We start from the raw sequence: 20,566 nt of genomic DNA on the forward strand, positions 1-20,566 counted from the left end.
GGTGACTTGTTCATAGCTATAGAAGTTCATACATAATGCACTGTTACATGTGCATGATGTCATAGTTTAAGTCTGCTGCTGATTTGGCGTTCCCTACAACTCTCACTTGACGCCCTGCGCCATGTGCTCCGTCGCCGGTTGCTAAACGATGAGAGGATAATCCTGTTTTGGGGGATACATAAAAGAGTGAGTATTCAAAAACGGATTATAAAAATGGATGATGCATAGCTAGAGGAAAATCCCCCCCCATATAGTTCCAGTAAAATGCAGGTGGAGTGGAGCGCTTTGGGGAATGAAAGGGAGGAGAGCATCCTTCCCCGTTGTTCTTGCTGCCGGCGTAACGCATGGGTAAAGTTGCTTATTTTTTGGATGCACGGGCTGGTGTTTGTGGACCGGACCACCGGTGTTTTGTGTGTGCGTTTAGATATGAGACGTGATGAGGGTTGGTCCTCCGAGCGGTGCGACAGTGAAATGTCTCACGAGTATCTTTAAGACAAACACCGCGCGTCCAAGCGAGGTGGAGAAAAAAAGGAGGGGGGACAGCAGAGGCAGACAATGCGGTTCTGCGATGCGTTTATTCCTCCGTGCAATATACGCCCACATCCACGATAACATGTTGTCAAGAAGCTGTGGGAGGATTGGTTAATTTTCTTTATTTTTAATATTGGATTGAACAAAATTGCCTTACAATTTGATTGAGAACGAAAATAAAGATGAAATTTCCAATAGAAAACCCACGGAAACAAGTTAACTGGGACCCCGAACAAGGTTGGTGAATACTGCTTTCTTATATATTGTCTGATAACTTTGGATAGGCTATGTCATTTAATGGACTACTCCTAATCTCAGCACCAGCTCATGGATGTAGTCTACATGAGGCACAATAAATTACAAGATGCTGCATTATTCCCAGGCTCAGTTTTGCACATTTTTTGATTCATTATTTTGTTCATTTGACTGTGTTTACTCTTATTCTATGTTTCTATTCTGCAAAAACGAGACAAAGCGGTTGGAGGTTATTTCTTTATTCTCCATTCTCTGTGTACTCTGTTGTGCAGAGCAACGCTGCTGGAAGCAGAGCTTCAACCACTCCAAGTTGGCAGGAACAACCAGGCCGATACCGGGAAATATGTCTAAAATAAAAGCACGTAAAGTTGTTGCCCAGAGATTGGGACTGCCAGGCACGGTTTTTTTTAGGAGACGTAGCTGGTCACTCACGGTGGTTTATTATACGTAATTAATTACACAGCAAATAGGCTATGACCCTTCAGCTGTGCTCCCTAATATTACAAAATATGGGTCTTTTTTACGTGTTTCATTTTTATGTCAATTAATTGTTAAATTTGCTGTGAGATAACTCGACAGTCTACTTAAAACGTCCTCGTTAAACGTTTTATTTTGAAATTAGTCTTTTCCGGAAGTGTGGGGCCTTTATGTGTGATTCAGGCTAGCTTGACACTTGATTTTGAGTCTCAGCTGGTGATTGAAATACCTACAATCTGTCTAGTACCGTAGGGCCCAAGAGCCGACCTGAGCCAAACCAAAATCTGCCCTCATGTTTATCATTACGTATAGTTTTGTATTTTGTTTATCAGTGGGTAAACAATGCTTTATACACACAATATGCAGCGGACATGCTGAAATATTGACAAACTGAGTGTTTCCAGTAGGCTACACCACAACTGTGCCCACTAAATAGTGTTGTAAATGCTTAATGCAACATTTAATTACCGTCATCTAAATCGTCATTAGCATCCACATATTTGGTTTCCATTCTTTTATGGACCTGAGTCTCCGGTGGCACATGCTGTAAACAGAGAGGGAGGGCTGAGAGAGAGAGAGAGAGAGAGGGAGCATATCAGATACTATCAGATAGAAAGCACTGCTTTCCACTCAGGCCTTATTTAATTTGCAAAAATCAATATGAAGCAAATTCAGCAGTCGGAAAAGGATTTTAAATGAATGCCACACAGCCTCAAAAATATGAAATGCAAAGCAAATTATTTTCATCACAATTTTGATTTTGCCTATGGTTTGAAACTTGGATATACTCGTATATTCTTTTATTTATGATTGTAAGACTTGTAGTTCTTTGCACGTAGCTGTACTGCAGTCAATGAAATCCATCTTTCTGAACTATCTCACAGTGTATATGTGCAGCTGCCCAGCTGCACAGAGAAGATTTATTCAATTTCCCTCACGCACAAGATGACATGAAAGGCAATTAATGTAAGACTTATGGACTTGGTTCAATTTGCAATTAATTTATCAGTAAATGTTCAACTGCATCCGTCAACATGACTGCACCAAATACAGACGGTGATATTGATGTATGGTTATATTCTTTCTGCTGCTTCATCTCTGAATTTTCAAATTCATCCCATGCTCTAAAATTAGCCAGCCACCACACTTAAAGTAATGTACCATGAATTGAAAGTGGCAGTTTTGCACCTTCCTGGGCTGTTGTCGTCACTTTGCTGTTATTAATTCACTCGTGTTTCTCACTCAGGCATTAACAAGATTTATAGCTCTTGGATCAGACAATGAAACACTTCCTGGATGCCCTTGACTCATCAGGGTGGGACATGTGCTTACAATTTACTGAGCATTTCCCATAAGTGATCCTATCCCAATAAACAAAAGTGAGCCTCTCGAGAACATATCCATTTTGTATTCCTATACGAGAGTTGCATCATGGTAAACAACAGGCTCCACCCATGGCTCTGAGGCACGCCAAGCTCTCCAGTCTGAGAGAAGGGGGCATCAGGGGTGAAGGCCGAAGCTCTGAATAGCTCATACAATGCTTTATACACATTAAAGGAATCTAGATTTGGCTGCTTGCCACTTTGTTGACCTGCTTTAGCACCCGTGTATTTATTTTAAAACCAATCCAGAAGCCAATGACTGAAAGTGGCACTTATTGCTCCTCTATTAGAAAAACGGAACTGCTTATCAGTAAAAGGATAACTCAATTTTCACCCCTACCAAGCAATACTGGAAGGGTACATCCATGTACATCCATGTAATATACGTACAGTCATTTTATTATTCACCCGTATTCATGTTTTTTCAGGTTTTTAATTCATTACAATGAGGCTTAATTTAACAGGAATTATAGCTAGAACCCAACACTTCTCAGCATGTGAAGATGTTGAGATGGCAGCATTGACACAGCTGTAGGCCAGATAACATGCTTTATAGCTGATAGCTTTGAGTGTCGGCTTTGAGAAGAGCTCTTTAGTAGCTCAGAGTAATAGAAGGAAATCACTTTCTAATGCTTCTTGCAGGCGGCTGTAGGTTTTCAATGGCTGTAGCGAGCTCGAGTTAATGTCCTTAGTGTTCAGTGTGCAAGACAGATGTACTGGCAGGTGCTGAGTCCAAACCAGTGCTGTGATTTCCAAGGACGCCCTTTTAAATTATTCATACAACATCTTGAGCTCTTCCTCAGGTACAGAGTTAGGCAATCCAATTTGACACCTCAGTGCCTAATGATTTGGGTTCGTAACATAGAAAAGTTGTATAGTTGTACTTTTTTGTTGTTAATCTTTCATTAACGAGTGTCCCTTTGCTGTCACTGTATTTAACATGCAAGCTAAATGAAAACTTAAATGGGGGCAGAAAACACTGTAGTTAAACTCATTCCATGCATTCGTTTTTCTAGTTCTTGCACAAATTATTTGACAAACATATAAGGATAAATAACACATAAACATTGTGTAATAATTTCAGACTCACTTAAAAAGCCCCAAAGACTGCCGACAGAACAACATCTCAGAACAATTTTTCCCAACACTCAACACTTTTCTTCACACATTTTTCATATCCAGTCTGTAACAGATTCAGGGCCTGCAGCCAAGAACGGTCTGTTAATTTTCACTTACTGAAAATCATTAGAATCACTCCAAAAGATCCAGAATTGCTGTTTCTGTCTTGGTATCCTCCAACACCAAGCTAAACAAAACATCAATTAATATAGTTTTCCTTTTCCTCTGACTCTTTCCTAGTGGCGGTCCAGACCAACTTGGTCCCTCCCAAAAAGGTCCAGTCTGGCATGGCGAAGTCGAGTCTAGTCCAGGCCAGTGTGGCCACCATGCAGAACCCCATGGGCTGCGACCCCAAGGCCAATGGTCATTGTCCACTGCCACGCCTGTCCATCTCCTCCCGCTCTGCCAGCGTGGTGGCCAGCATGGACGCCAGCTGTGACGGCGTGGCCGCAGCGCTCCACTCAGTGATGAAGTGGAAGACGGTGCTGGCGGTGTTCATCGTGGTCGTTCTCTACCTGGTTTGCGGAGGTCTGGCATTCAGGGCACTGGAGCAGCCGTTTGAGAGCAACCAGAAGAACAGTATCACTCTGGAGAAGGCTTTGTTCTTGAAGAGACACCACTGTGTTACTCCTGATGAGCTGGAGGCACTCATCAAGGTGAGTGATTGCAGGTGGAGATTAGCTTTTGGAGTTTTTAGGTGAAGTGAGACATGGTATTCTCATTTAACAGACCCTTCTCCGTCCAGCTGCTCAGACATCCCTGGAATAGTACATTGCATTTGTACAACAGGATAGGAAGATAAGATGAAATTAATGAAAATGATATGATAAATAATAATTCTGAGTGTCATTCAATTTGATCGGTAGATACAAAGTAGAAAGTCAGATAAATTACCCTTTGTAGCAGCAGTTTTCTAGCTGGTGATAGCGATCAGGGGTAATTAGAGGTTCTCAATTCATTCTGGTTTCATTAGCTTGTCACATGATCTTCAAAAGCTTGAATGCTACTTCTTTCTATGTCCAGATTGTCCTTCAGCAAATGAAGCCTTCATCGACTGCTGCAGAATTTTACAGAATACTAGCTCACGTCCACATAAAACCTGCTATGCAACAACATCTGTCAAGTTTGTTCTAATACATAACAAATGCAGAGTGAAGCATTTGGACTCTTTAGCGGACTCATTTAGAACAGTTTTGATTTCAAAGATTATTTCTAATCTATCTATGATAAACTATCTTGACTTGAATCGGCTTTAATTTATATTTTCATAACAACAATTTATGAAATATCAATTGGAATACAATTGTTCAAATGAATAATAATGTTACTCTTTAACTGCTATGTCAATGTAGTGTTCACAACGTGTTTCTGCTGCCCACAAGTGGTTATTGCACAAATCAGTTATTGCAGGTTTAAAGCTTCCCTTACTAGCTCATGGTCTTCATTAGCGAATGTTCATCACATCACCGTAGTGTGGAACGTCAGCCACGTGGCAATAAGCACTGACGATGACACCTGTGTCTGTTCCATTCATTAAGGAAGATTATGACATGCAGTTGGAAGCTGAGAAAAAGCTAGTAAGTCGACCTTTGAATCGAGACCAAGGCCTAAAAGGTCAAGAAAGAACCTGGTTGGTGACTAGTTTCCTCAAAAATATATATTTATGGCTTCAGATTATGTAAGCGTGAAAAACTGGAACTGAACTGAAACACCTCAGTTCTACGTTTGTTACAGAGGAGTGGTTGTAGCCTACCTGTTGCTTTCAGTTTTCAAGTCTGTTGCAAACTTTAAAAATGATTGTCAGCCCCCAGTACTCTGGATTGTTGTATTGTACTTCTTTATTTTCTTCTAGTTTTAGGGGTTACAGTGAACTCAGTCAGAACTTCTTCACTAAAAGACTGTTGTCATTGCACTAATAATGCTGATTTATAGACATTATATATAATTTGTGTATAGTGACTAAAGCACTATCTTAAGATACTACTCTCTCCCACCCTGGATGAGGACAGTTGATGGGTAAATGTCAAGAGCAGACTTAGAGGCAGGTCAGTCCTTCAGCAGGAAGCACATTAATACCTTCAGGGTCACCACAGAGATGCCCATAATTCTCAGTGACACTTGACATATGCTGGCAAACACACTGTACAGTACATACTAGCACACGCGGTTTTATGTTACATAACAGGACGGTAAAGTAATATTGGAGGAAAAGGGCAAAGACCTGCCTTGATGTTTATCCTTAAAGAAAAAGATCAGTCAGCGTGACCCTTTTAAGCTCTATCACAGCTGCAGAGTGGAGAATTGGGAATTGTGTCTTCAATTCATATGCAAACCTACATTATGTATTACAATAGCATGATTGTTGTTTTGGATGGATGGATGAATGAAAGGATGGATAGATTGAATGGATTCAATTAGTGTCCTGTAAACAAGGGTTAAAATGACCTTACTGCCACAATCCTTAGTTTTCGCAGCAGGTGGAGACACTGCTGGGCTTTCTACACTGAGTCGGTGTCCTGGGAAAAGGAGAAGGAGGTGTTCTCTCCGTCCCAAGGTATTGAAATGATGCTACTTGTTGTAGCAGCTGGCCTTCGATACCGAGGGGTTGGAAAAGAGGTTGTTGTTGTGAGTCTGGTTTCTCTCGGCTCCCACAGCACAGCTCCCTTGCCTCGGTGACGTTGCGCTCGAGGGAGCTTTCCTGAAATGTCTGCCTGATGGTATTCAGACAGAGCATTGGTGCCGGTCGGGTGGGCCAGTAGTGCCATGTCATGGGCGTGCTTTCCTTCACTGGAGCAGGAGATGTTGGTAGTGTAAACAGAGAAAAGAATAAGGGATAAAACACAGCCCTTAAAATCAACTACTATTTACAAGCGCCTGCTGTTGCCTGTCCTGTCAAAAAGTCTTAATCCAAAAAAACAGTGCCGGGTTGACCTGAAGCTCCACTAGGCGGTGCAATAGGGTGTTTGTGTGTATTACAAGCAGAGGACAAAGCCATGAATACAATCTGAGGGTGTGGGGAGTCCAGGTGTCTAAAAGAGTCAGACTTGAATCCTTTGCCGCACATCTTGCCTTGTGGGCAGTGTTGGGAGCTCCACCCATCATAATGTTTAACCCCTGTCATGCCTCCTTTGCATTTCCAGACATTAGTTTCCACTCCACCTCGCCTTTTGGCCAACTTGGCCTTCAGTCTGAACTGTCTCTTAATTCCTTCACAATGAGCTTGTCTCCTTCTTCTGAACCAGGCAGATTTACATGTCTTTGGTGATCTATTTCTTGTTGTTTGGATGAAGAGTTATTTGTTTGGTGGGAGTGACAGTGTCCTCACAGTATGAAACATAAGAGGTTGTCGCATCGTTCAGGAAATTAAGATCACCACCACAATCATTAAAAAACAAATCCCAGTCAGTCAAAACAACCCCTTAGTTTTTCATTGGTCTCTTTATTTAGAAATATATCTGAATGCCTTGTACCCTGCATAATACATGTATTACATGGAATTCCAGAGGGAGGCTTTAACAACACCCACACGTTTTAAATAAGGAAACTTGCTCCCGGCCACAAGAGCACTGTTGTCTTTAATGTAAGAAACGTTTGAAGACAAGCTTCTGTGTTCTTATGTTTTGTATCTTCTATTTTTACAAGAAATTTACTCAAACTCAGAGGTTTGAAAGATCAAGGACTATTTCAGCAGCTGAAAGACCCTGATACTTCGTCTGATCAAAAAATGAAATATTGCATTTATAAATAAGAATGATTAATTTCAATCTCAGCAAAAAACACGACTGACAACCCTTAAACTGTGGTTAATTCAAGCTGACCTGAAGCATGCTGTTGTTGTTTCACATGCTACCAACATGGCATGAGAAGCATTTATTCTCAACCAATACCTGATAACAAGCAGATCGTGAGAAATTATTCCCATCCCATCATGACTTCACTGCGCATGTCTTTTTATGGTGTCAGCTGCTTTGTCACACAGGGAATGCGGCTCCTCTGATATCACACATAGAATTATAGGTGGAGATTTAAGGTCACTACGTCGCTCTGACATGTGCAACTGCAAGCGGGGTTGGAAAATAATTTGAGATGTGCCGGCGTGCAGTTTGCTGAGCGGAAAGTTTGATTTGTGAGGGAATGCGTGATAGAAGAAAGCAGGACCGAGATCAGTCAAACACTCCTTTGCAGAAGATGTTTGAAGAAAAGAGAGGTGTATTCTGCAACAATATCTGTTATTTTCTTTGGAGAGTAACTGGTTTGCAACACAAAGATCAAAGGGCAAATCCCTTTTACCAACTGTGGTACCCAATTAGCAGTATCTTGCAGAAAACATATGGTAATACGGCAGATCTTGCAGAAGAGAAGAGAGCAAAAACAGCCTTTTTGGAATTAAGTGCTTTCCATGTTTTTGTAGTTTGAGAATAGTAAATACAAGATTCGCGTGCCACAGTGGACTCCTCCTATTATCTTGAGCTTGAAATAACCCCAAAGAGAGAACCGACCCATGGCATAGTGCGCTCCACTTTCAGTTAGAATGGCTCCATTCGACGGTAGCTTCTTCAACACCGCTCCAGTGAATATTGGATTGCCTCTCTCACCTTCTCCACACCCACGTTTGTTCCATTATACTTTCTCAGAGAAGCATCATTTCTTCTTCTTCTTTTTCCCTTGCAGCGCCCACCTTTGAACCACAAAAGTGCTATCATGAGTTTGTAAAAAAAAAAAATCAATAACAGTATTTCCTAAGGAGACGAGTGGAAATAAAACCTTTAGCATGGTGTGCCTGTGGTCCTGGGGGAATCAATTATTCATTGCACAGGCCAGTAGTCACAGACCTCCTGCTGCTCGAAGCAGCAGAGACTAGTAGCAGCAGCTGAATCATAGACAAGACTGTCTCCCGCACAAATGATCGGATTCAGACACAAGACATAACGTATGATGGCGTGTCTCACCACGTTTTGCCAGAACAAATTTACAATATTTCATCTGACAAATAATTTAAAAAAAACAGTTTGTCATGTTGAGATATACACTTTTCTGCAAAGAGTTAGATGAGAGCATCAATGCCAATTTAATGTCTATACAGAATGTAAAGCTACCGCCAGCTGCTTAGCTTAGCACAAGGACTGGAAGCACAAGTAAACAGCTAGCCTGGCTCTGTCCAAATGCAAAAAATCTGCCAACTGGCACCTATAAAAAGTTGTCCAGGTTTATGTGTGTGACGACCCCGCCTCTAACATCGTGGCTGATTGCCTGATGCAGAGCACCTGGTTCTGGAGCATAAAAGCCCTGCTCCAGTGTTGCTCTGCCCTGGTCGTGCTCTGACATACTTGGAGTGATCTCTGCCAGTGGCTGCCGATTATACTTTGGTTTGGTCTTCTTTGGTTTTGCTGACAACACCCCACACTTCATCCCACACACATCCATGCTCACACTACTGATATACTGACCGACACACTTCACAAAGGTAATTACTTTCTATTTTGTTAACAATAAATACGTTAATTTACCACCACCACCTGTGTCTTGTCCATATTTGTCATGGCCTAAGAGCCGGGTTGTGACAAATTGGGGGCTCGTCCGTCTTTTTTCCCGTCTTGTGCTGGGGCTTAGCGTTTAGGTCAGCTGGGCGGTGGAGTGGAGCTGCTCGTGGAGGGATCGATTTGAGGGATCGGACAGCGGTTTGGGGATAGACCTACGGGGTGAGTTGCGTGTTTTCCGCATGGGATTTGTTTTGTAGTCTGTTTTGCCCGGACTTCGTGAAGAGAGGAGGTTCGTGGTTGTGTTTGTGCTGCAGCGGGCCAGATGACTCCTGCGGGTTGCTCTGTGCGTTTTCTGTCAAGGTGGTGCGGAGATTTCCCTTGTAGGCTGTAGCGACGTTCCCCTTTGGGTTCGTTGAGCTGGTTTGGGGTAGTGCTGTGGCGAACGTGGTTGAAGCTTGCTTGGGAGCATGGCCGTGGTTTCAGGAGAGTTGCTAGCTTGCTAGTCGCTCTGCTAAACCAGCGGTCTTCAGTGCATAAATACCCACCACAAGTAGCTGCATGAAGACTAGGGAGGAGCTTAGTTACCTGGGTTGATCTTTAGATAGCTGGGGGACTCCAAACCGAGGTGAGGATTGCTCCTCATTGCGTACAAGGGCAAGCGCTGTGGCATCTATCTGGTTCGGCTGTGTGCAGAAACGTAGTTTTGCTCGTTGTGTCGTCGTCGTTCTGAATAGTGGAAATGTCTGTGGTGGAGGCGTTCATTGCCGCTCCGTCTCAGGAGTCCCTGGATACATGCACGAAAGAGCAGTTGCTCTTGATTGCAGAGCATTATTCGGTGGTGGTTGTAGGAGATAAGCGTATCAAGGAGAACATTAGATATGCTATATCGTCTAAGTTGGCAGAGATAGGAATTATGTCTGGGGGTAAACAAGAGCCGTCTCCGATTCCTTCTGCTCTATCATTTCAGACTCTTGGGCTATCGTTTGAGCAACAGAAGGAGATTCTGATGTTGCAGATGGAACATGACAAAATTAAACGTGACTCTGAGCTGGAACATGACAGAGTGAGACATGAATTGGAAGTCAAAAAACAGATAGAATTGGAGAAAATCCGCCAGGAATCAGAGACGGCGAAGATAGAGCTGGAGAAATATCGTTTGTCTCTGGTCAGAGATGGCTTGTTGTCCGGTGAGGGTCTGGGCGAGCGGGTGTCCAGGTCTGCTGGGGACCGCTTTGACGTTAGTAATTTGCGCTGGTTACCGCCGTTTAATGAGAGGGATCCGGACACCTTTTTTTTGTTGTTTGAACGGGTAGCTCAGGCTAGGAACTGGCACGATGCGGACTGTGCGCTTATGCTTCAGTGTGTCCTCTCAGGGAAAGCACAGGAAGCGTATTCTTCTTTGAGTCTGGAGGATAGCTCTAGCTATTCTAAAGTAAAGAGTGCTGTGCTTAAGGTGTATGAGCTGGTGCCAGAAGCGTATCGCCAGCGTTTTAGGTCTTCTGAGAAGAAATGTGGTCGCACCTATGTAGAGCTGGTAAGGGACCTATCGACGCACTTTAAGCGATGGGTAACTGCACTTGGTGTGACGACTTTTGACGATTTGTGTGATTTGATGGTTTTGGAGCAGTTTAAAAGTGGTCTTCCAGATCGTATTGCAACATATATCATTGAACGGGAGATCACGACCGCTGCTGAGGCGGCTGTGACGGCTGATGAGCACGTGTTGCTTCATAAGAGCAGCTTCAGAGAGTGTCCTGTGGCTCGCGGTGGTTTTGGTGTGCGGGGGAGTGGTTTTGACGCAGGTTCGCGTGAGATGCGGTCAAAGACGGTTGGATTTTTTGGATCGGATCTTAAAACGGGTGTCAACTTTGACAATAGTGATACTTGTAACTATTGTCGGGAGGAAGGACATTGGAAGGCGGATTGTCCGGTGTTACAGGCTAAAACGAACGGCGGGAGAACTAAGGTTTGGCCGGCTGCTTGTGTCGCTACGGTTAAAGACAACGGCGGTGTTGCTGATGGGCTTCAATCTCACTCTTGTGGCCAGGATGTTTTGGCAGCCTATGCTCCTTTCGTACGCGGTGGATTTGTGTCACTGGTAGGAAGTGAGGTGAAGGTCCCGGTTACAATCTTGAGGGATACCGGTGCCTATGATTCCTACATTTTGGGCTCTGTTTTGCCTTTGTCTGAGGATACTGGTGACTGTGTTCTCAGTCGTGGGATGGGATTGGAGGTTCTCCCTGTTCCTTTGCATAAGATGGTGCTTGACTGTGAGCTGGTTAAGGGTGAGGTGGCTGTTGGGGTGCGTCCGGCATTACCGATCGAAGGTATACACTTTATTTTGGGCAACGGCTTGGCGGGTAGTAGAGTGTGGACTGACACTCCTCCGGAACCAGTGATCACATGTTGTCCAATTGTTTTTGTGTCTGACGAGAGCTCCAGAGTGCTGCCAGAGGTCTTTGCATCCTGCGAAGGTGCACGTGCTATGGGCAAATCGGACCCTGATGTGTCATCTGACGACACGGTTGGGATAGTTTTGGGGGTCCCACCTCTGTCTGAACTTCCTGTGTCACTGTCACACAGTGAGGTAGTAAAGGGGCTTCCATGGTTGATGTTGGCTGCGAGGGAGGGCGTACATGAGGGTACAGGCGTCAGCCCAAAGGTGTTGATCTTTGGACATTCTGTGTGGGGTCTCTTGGCAGGGCTGAAAGGTGGTTGTGTTGGTACTGAGTTGCCAGTGAGTCTCACAGTTGACTACGTGAATGGTTTTGGACGTATTTTGTTGGTGGCTGGAAGTATGGCACGGGGGGGGTCGTCTGTGTCTCGGAGTGAGATGGAGAAGTTGTGTGACCAACGTGCAGAGCCTGATCGTGGTCTCTAAGGTGGGCGTTTGGGGTAATTTGGAAGCACGTTGTAAATTGGGCAAATTGCTTGGTCTCTCACCTATATATTGGCTAGTCACCAGTGTGACATTCCAACTTCATGTTGTATTGTTCTATTCGAGGTTGCAGATGATTGGGTGGGGAGCTAGAGGAAGGGTAGTGTGTACAATGGCCGTAGGTTGTGCTGTTTTTTTTTTGTTGGGTTTAGTTCTGCTCTGTGGGCTGGCTGGCATGCCGGTGATCCCCTGGGGACACCGACTTTAAGGGGGGGGGTGTGACGACCCCGCCTCTAACATCGTGGCTGATTGCCTGATGCAGAGCACCTGGTTCTGGAGCATAAAAGCCCTGCTCCAGTGTTGCTCTGCCCTGGTCGTGCTCTGACATACTTGGAGTGATCTCTGCCAGTGGCTGCCGATTATACTTTGGTTTGGTCTTCTTTGGTTTTGCTGACAACACCCCACACTTCATCCCACACACATCCATGCTCACACTACTGATATACTGACCGACACACTTCACAAAGGTAATTACTTTCTATTTTGTTAACAATAAATACGTTAATTTACCACCACCACCTGTGTCTTGTCCATATTTGTCATGGCCTAAGAGCCGGGTTGTGACATGTGCCAGACTGTTTTCGAGCTGGGAACAGTGACTTAACCTCCTGTTAAACCCCAACTTGTCATTTTTACATTTATGTTTGTGTACAGATTAAACTCATGATATACAAGGGTTTAAAAGCTTTAGAGGTGCTGGTAGGCATATTTTGTTATGACAGAGGTAGGCGAGCTGTTTCCCTCCGTTTCCAGTCTTTGTGCTATGCTAAGCTAACTAGCTACTGAATGTTGCTTCATATTTACCGTACAGGCTTGAAATTTGTATTCTCTCTTTGCAAGAAAGTGCATTTCCCAAAATGTCAAACTATTTGAAAAAAAATGTAACGGTTATCATGCCATGTGTGAAACTCAAACTAACAAATGGCCTCAAGAAAAGGACATCCTTCTTCACAAGTACTCCATCAAATAGTCTGTCTGGTCTGTTTTGTTGGTATGTTCTGTTATCGGTCTGTTCGTGCTGTGTCAAGCCTGTCACTCAGACAAAGATCCTCTGTGGCGACACAGCAGTGGTGACTCACTGTCGAACTGTTTCGGCGGAGGAGTTGACAAAAAAAAAGGCAACTTTGGGAAGCATGTGTGTGTGTGTGTACAGCGTGTGCGTGCGTGAAGTGGCAGAAAACGATATATAGTAAAGTTTTGCTACACGGCGTGTTGACGATGTGTACGTGGGTCCATGCACGTCTGTTGACCTCCTTGTGTCTGCTTCAGTATCTGTGCTGCCCACCTACCCACTGCGCGCCCACAAAAGCAGCAGACCTAATTGGCTTTTCCTTCGCCCTCGGGGATGACTCACACTTTGGCGCAATGTGAAGCCGCGCTGTTATTGACACCAGTCAAGCCTCATTTATTTATGAGTCACTTATCTAGAAATATACTTTTACAAACGCTGAGCTACCTGCAGTAAATCCACGTCAGGCCACGCAACCAATGTCCTAATGTGGTGAGTAATGTGGATTTAGCTCCTCAGAGGTCTTCACAATGTGCACCAAAAATGTACGGACAGGTGTACATTATAGACCATTATGTCTTCAAATGGCTTACCACAACATGTGTAGAGTGTAATGTAGTGCATTTACTCATTTAACTGAGAATTTAAAGTACTTGTTTTCCATTTTATGCTAACATTCCTCCACTACATTTCAGAGCTTTTTTTTTACTCCACTACATTTATTTGACTATGGGTTTTACATACAAATAGACCCTAACAATATATGAAGTAGTTCAAATGAGGTGAGTTTTCTGGTAATGCTTCTGTGCTTCTTGTCCTTAAGTAAGACTTTATGTAGTTGACTGGGATAATTCTACTTTCACTGAAGTAAAAGATCTGAGTACATTATCAGTGAATCAAAGTCTGATTTAGTTTTTCTTCTGCTCACTTCACAAACATTGCTGATCAATTCAAATCAGCCTTATCTGTGATGGACCAGAATCATCCTATTTGGCAGTCATTTGTGCGGCTTTAATGCTTCAAGGTGGTTCGGGCAAAGCTATAGACATTAGTGGTGGTGAGTGTGCTGCAGAGGAGAGTGCTTGGCACCATGCTGGCTGGATCACTGCCGTCACCTGCTGTGGGGCAGAAAGACACTGAGAGGATAAAGATCTGTAGAGAGTTAGCTGCTCTCTATTGATCCTGAAGTGTAGAATATGAAAACAGACATATGTCTGTGTGCTTATTCTTCTGTGCAATCAAAAGCACAGAGGAGAGTTATATTTACCGTACAGGCTTGGCAAGGAGGAGAGCCCCTGTGAAACGAAAACACCATTTGTCGTCCTAATTAACACTCTGAAACACAAATCAAAGTCAGTGCCTGTGGAGGAGGACTTTCGACATCTCTAATGCAGTGTGAACTTGGCTGTGAAAAAGAGGAGAGACAGAAATAGACCTTCACATGAAGTATTCAGATGCATTATGAGGCTATTTTTAGCTCTCCCTTGACTCCAGATTTAGGCTATTTGGGGTTTATGATATAATAACCGCTTTGATATTACCCCACAAAGTAGCTGAATCTACTAAAACCTGTGGAAAAGCATTACTGTAATTGGCTAATTTTAGATTAGGGAGGCTGAACTGACGGAGGTGAGGAAAGCACATGCACGATTAAGAGTATTTGAAATGTATGTCACGAGAGTTGATACATATTTTATTAGATGGACGTTCATCTCACTAACAGCTTGCAGGGATATATTGGGGGGGTTGCCCTGAATGAAAATGAAGACCAGGAATGTTGGTAAATGCACCGAAGCTATTTCCCAAAGGCATCCCTCACTTTCATTTCAGCAGAAGGGATGTTTATTTGAGCCCAGAGGTAAAATTCTAACTATTCTTTTCCACGAAGATAAAATGCCCATAAACAGGGAGTTCAGCAAGAACACACGATAGTAGATTAACTTTTCATTGCTACATTATGGAGCTCAGAAGGAGATCATTGAGAACAATGATGCAGTAAAACGCAGCGCATTGTGGCTTCTTAGTGTTTTCCCTTGAAAAGCTCTGGATAAAAAAAAAGCTTATGGACTAAAGAAAAAGGCTGACACAGACGAAAAGAGCGATAAAGGGCTCTCTGCTGCAAGTGAAAGTCTATGTAGATTTAGTCAGGGTGAAGTGTAAAGACATGCAAAGTGGAGAAACGGCTCCAAGTGGAGAGCAAGCCACTGAATAATGTGAACACATCTCGTGCTAGATGTTCGTGCATATACTGTACCTACTGCATGTCCGCCGGAGGAGTGTGTTTATAGGATCACATTAAAGTGGTTCATCTTTTTTGTGCACATAATCAAACTGTGACGGTGTATTGCAGAACACTAAAGCTTCTTCCACATATTTTTTTATTTCAGACAGCGGATATTTTCATAATCAAATACAAAAGATCATACTCGAGGACAGTGGTTGCCAACATGTGGGTTTGGACTGAGGGGTAGCAAGAAAACACATTTATGCTGCAAAATGTACTTTTTTCTCGTGAATCACAAGATAAAGCCAGGAAAATCCATTTATAGTTGAACTGGTCACAACCCTCTGCCCTCTGACATGTGTATCTAGAAACTTTATTTTAATTAAGGGGTCACAAGCCAAAAGGTTGAGAAGACTACTCTGGTTATCTAGGGCTGGGAAATATGTGTGCATATGCAAAATGTAATTATATGGGACAGATCTAATCAATTGTGACCGCATCCACTTGGCTCTACTTGTAATCTAGTTCTGTGACACGGGTGTAGGATTAATCTAATTTATATGTCCCTCCCCCATTGATATTGTAATTTATACATGTTTCTCTTTCCAGCATTCCATAGATGCTGTGAGTGCTGGAGTGAGTCCTATTGGAGACACATCATACAATTCCAGTTACTGGGACCTGGGCAGTGCCTTCTTCTTCGCTGGAACTGTCATCACAACCATAGGTACACTTTTAAATAATCCACTCTTTAATGCCCTTGTACCAGTTGAATATGCAATTGTTATGTTGCATAAGGTATTATCACAGACGTGTGACCGACTCATTAGCCTGTAGTGTAATGTCGATGGCAAAAAACACTAAAATGGTAAATTATCACAAACTGCACAAGGATTACCCACGTGGCCAGAAACGTGTTCAATTTCAAATAAATAAAAAAATTATCATATCAGTAATTAAATATATAAACCATGTAATAGATATAAATGAACCATCAATTTGTGAAATAATTGAAGAAATAATAAAAATTCAACTCATATGTGTATATATATGTATATGTATATATACATATATATATATATATATATATATATATGTTATATATAGTTACATAACCGTTTTTTCTCCGAGGACTCTTCATTGTATCCTTGTCACTGTAGGGCCATAATTAATGCAATTTTCTCCAAGGGGAACCTAATTATTGTCTCTATAGGAGCTTACTTGCTGCAGATTCCTGCAACAGGAACTAAGAAGCATAACATATTGGCTTCAATTGATTATGTTGCATAAGAAAGTCTTGATTGTCATCTTACTCTTAACACTCCTCATCCTCCTCCGCCTCCTCTTCAGCACGTCTTCTCTGCCATGTTTCTTCACAGTTTTCTTCTCCTCTGCTCTTCCTCATGTTTTCCTTGTTTGTGACAGGTTATGGAAACATAGCTCCAAGCACGGAGGGCGGGAAAATCTTTTGCATCCTTTATGCCATATTTGGCATCCCTCTCTTTGGCTTCTTGTTGGCGGGGATTGGGGACCAGCTGGGCACCATCTTTGTGAAAAGCATCTTGAGGGTCGAGAAGATATTCAGGGTGAGTTGCAAGTCTCAGCTACTTTCTAATTCTCTTTTATTCATATTTTTTCAATGATATGTTTACCCCTTTCAGATTTGTTTCATTGAGAGTCTGGTATTAGTTCTTTTGGGTACACTATCCCGCTTAGATCTTTTCTTTTAAACCGTTGCTTGCATTGTTCTAATATCATCTCCTGTTTGGTTTTCTCAGCAAAAACACAAACAGATCAGCCAGACTAAGATCAGAGTGACGTCCACCATCCTGTTCATTCTGGCTGGCTGCATTGTTTTTGTCACCATCCCTGCTGTCATCTTTAAACACATTGAGGGCTGGACCACACTGGAGGCCATCTACTTTGTTGTGATAACACTCACCACAGTGGGAATAGGAGACTATGTGGCAGGTAGATCTATGCGAGGGACTGCTGTTTCTGTCATGATGTAGATTACTGTTTTGTCGAACTATCTCGTCTTATTTTTGGTACTTTTCCTTCCCCTGCAGGTGGTGATAGCAGGATCGACTATATGAAGTGGTACAAGCCTCTGGTGTGGTTCTGGATCTTGGTGGGTTTGGCGTACTTTGCGGCCGTCCTCAGCATGATTGGAGACTGGCTTCGAGTACTGTCTAAAAAGACCAAAGAAGAGGTGAAGTTCCTTCAATTACACTGCTCAGTATTAAATTAGAGAGGCAGAAAATTGAAGCGTCCCCTGAGTTACTGCCTCCTCTGCGTCTGCTCTCTTATTTGGCTATGAATTGCTGCTTACATTTTGCCAAAATGTTCTGTGTCCAGACAGAAGACACAGAAGAGGAAAATATGTACAGGGCTTGGATAAACAAGATAGCTTTTGTCAAAAGCTTCAATCACATATTTTTTGTTGATTTTGAAGTCCCTGAAAACTTGGTTTAGTATTTCTGTTTAGCATCATGTATTCATGATCAAATAAGCAGCAATCAAAGTTAACGTTTGGATTTAGTCCATGAGGACTGTGTGGTTGTGTTTTGATCACATTTGATGGACGTTGATTCAAATGTTGCTGAAGACTGCATGGTGCACACAAGTATGTGACGTCACCTTTATCAAACTGATCCCTGGCCACTTCAAACCAGTGAGAAAACCAGAAATCTAACGTGTGAAATAACCCAAACTGTTCCCAGATTTTGTTATTATTTAAGACCCCATCACTTATACTAAGAAGGTGACTGAGATATTGGTTTTCAGGGTCTTCAAGAACAAGGACACAAGTTTCTATTCACATATTGTGTTGCACATTTTGAAGTATCACATTCGAAAGGCTGTATGGAAACGGCAAAAATAAAAAACAAAACCTTTTGCCTTTGTCAAAAAAGGATTGATGCACTAAATAAGATATGGAACATTAAACCCACATGACTGATATTCCCATTACTTGCGAATGCTTGTCTTCGTCTCCAGACAACACGAAACAAGACTAATACCAGCGGACATAAAAGAACAATTAGGACTAAATTAGCACTAAAAGCTCGTAGATGGCCACGCAGACTTGTCTTGTTTCCTACTTCTTCTACTCTGCTTACTGGCAGTTGACAGCCATGCAAGCCTATAGCGCTATCTTCTCACCCAACTACTTTGCAGAGTTATTTTGAGCCAAACCAGTTGATGGAAATGCTCCTGATTTGAATTTCTTTTTTCTGCGACATTTCAAAAAAAGTGGCTTAAAATTAGCTTTTACAATTGAATGGAAACAAAGCCAATGTCTTTGCAGCTGCAGATTATGACCCCATGTGCTTTCAAGATCTGTTCCTGATCCTTCTCTTACTCCTGCTGTCACAGGTTGGGGAGATTAAAGCTCATGCAGTTGAATGGAAGGCAAATGTTCGAGCGGAGTTCCGTGAAACGCGGCGGCGCCTGAGTGTTGAGATCCATGACAAGCTCCAGCGGGCTGCCACCATCCGCAGCATGGAGCGCCGACAGCTCGGCCTGGAGCAGCGAGCTCACTCCCTGGACATGCTGTCTCCAGAGAAGCGGGCCTTGTTCGCCAGCTTGGATGCCGGCCGCTTTAAGACTTCCTCCCAGGAGAGTATCGACACCAAGCTCAACAACCTGAGGCTGAAGGGGGCCTGTGAGCCATACGACCATCAAGGGAGTGAGCAAACGCCACAAACGGCGTCTTCCTCTGAGGATAATCTCTTCAACCTGCGCTGCGGATCCCTCACCAAGCTGGCCAGACGCAACAAGAACCGTGAGCAGCGGAGGAACAATAATGAAGATGTGCGACGGGCTAGTATATGTGTAAACAATGGCTGTGCCATGCTGGGTGAGGAGAGGACGGAAGAAGAAGAAGATGGGGAGCCAGATGAGGAAAACGGAGAAAGAAAAGAGGGAAACACCAGTATGACAAACCTGTCACAAAACGCAATGGAGCGCAGCAAGTTGAACGAGTTCACACCAGTGCAGGCCAAAGATAGCGAACGACTAAGCATTGAATGGAAGAGTGCCTCAGAGAAAGAGAGAGAAACAGAGTGAAAGATAAAGACTGAGACATAGAACAAGAGTGCATGGACCTTTGAGATGTCAGTAAATGTGCCTTTCTGTTTCCTATGCTTAGATTGGAACTGCTCCCAGGAAATTCAGTCATCACGCCATAGCCATGGAAAGAAAATGTGTTGCCAAAAAATTGAAGAGACAGAAGAGGCTGCAGTTAAAATACCTCATATAGGATGTTACTGTAGGATGGGCAACTTAAGAAATTTCCTCTCCACAGGAGCTATCTTTTCAGCTTTGTTGTCTTTTCAGCCTCGACTCTTGACGCTTAAGAGACATTTGGGCAACGGCTATCTGTTAATGTTGAATCTTATTTTCTATCAATGTGGGCAGGACATGCAGAGAGCTAGCTTCAGGTCATCCATCTTCAGAAACATTATGGCTCTCCGCTTTGTCATCTCATACTGTGGTGGCTATTTATAGCTCAGCTACCAAAGGACTAGAACGTTAAATGAATGAAGGGTGGGAGGTTTTTTTCCCCGCTGGATCGATAGACAAAACCAACACTTGGCTGACATGTACAATTACTCCTGGTATGTGACTTTGAAAATGCAGCCTAAGGGTTAAAACTCTGCTACATACTAAGAGCTCATAAAAACAAAACTATCACCTACATTGTGCATGGTTATTAAAACAAAACCATAGCAGTTAATTGACTTACTTGAAAGCTTGAAATGACAGCAGTAATAATGATTATTTTTGTTTAAATTAAATGAAATGTACTGCTTTCTTTCACATTTTGTAAAAAAAGATGTATTTCAGTAATGATTGCCACCATTGTGGACGAACACCGAGCTTCACCTGACAGACACATTTAATCACCTTTGGCCAACAGATTGTCAGCCATGTTGAAAACACTTTTTTGTAAATGACATTCACTTTTATCACAGATGTCTTCAGACTTTTTAATTAATGAATGTGATGCTGTTGATTTTGTACTCATCAAGCATGTTTGCATCCGTGTTTACTCCTTTTTATATCAGCCAAGCACTTAAGTTCAATTTTCCATTGAACTGTAACGTATGAACTAAACATGTAATGTTTATTTTTTTGTATTTCTTT

General features: G+C 42.8%; 1 protein-coding gene across 1 annotated transcript; it reads left to right on the top strand.

Moving 5' to 3' along the window:
- Positions 1-713: 713 nt before the first annotated feature.
- kcnk10b (potassium channel, subfamily K, member 10b) lies at positions 714-19,486 on the top strand (the record flags this gene model as incomplete). The annotated part of the gene is made up of 7 exons (XM_079174102.1): positions 714-768; positions 4,005-4,420; positions 16,025-16,142; positions 16,841-17,001; positions 17,194-17,386; positions 17,485-17,627; positions 18,794-19,486. The coding sequence occupies 7 exons, from the start codon at positions 714-716 to the stop codon at positions 19,484-19,486; spliced, it is 1,779 nt and encodes a 592-aa protein (XP_079030228.1).
- Between the last annotated feature and the right edge of the window lie 1,080 nt (positions 19,487-20,566).

The sequence above is a fragment of the Pholis gunnellus genome, assembly GCF_910591455.1.
Source record: "Pholis gunnellus genome assembly, chromosome: 15".
Classification (NCBI taxonomy): domain Eukaryota; kingdom Metazoa; phylum Chordata; class Actinopteri; order Perciformes; family Pholidae; genus Pholis; species Pholis gunnellus.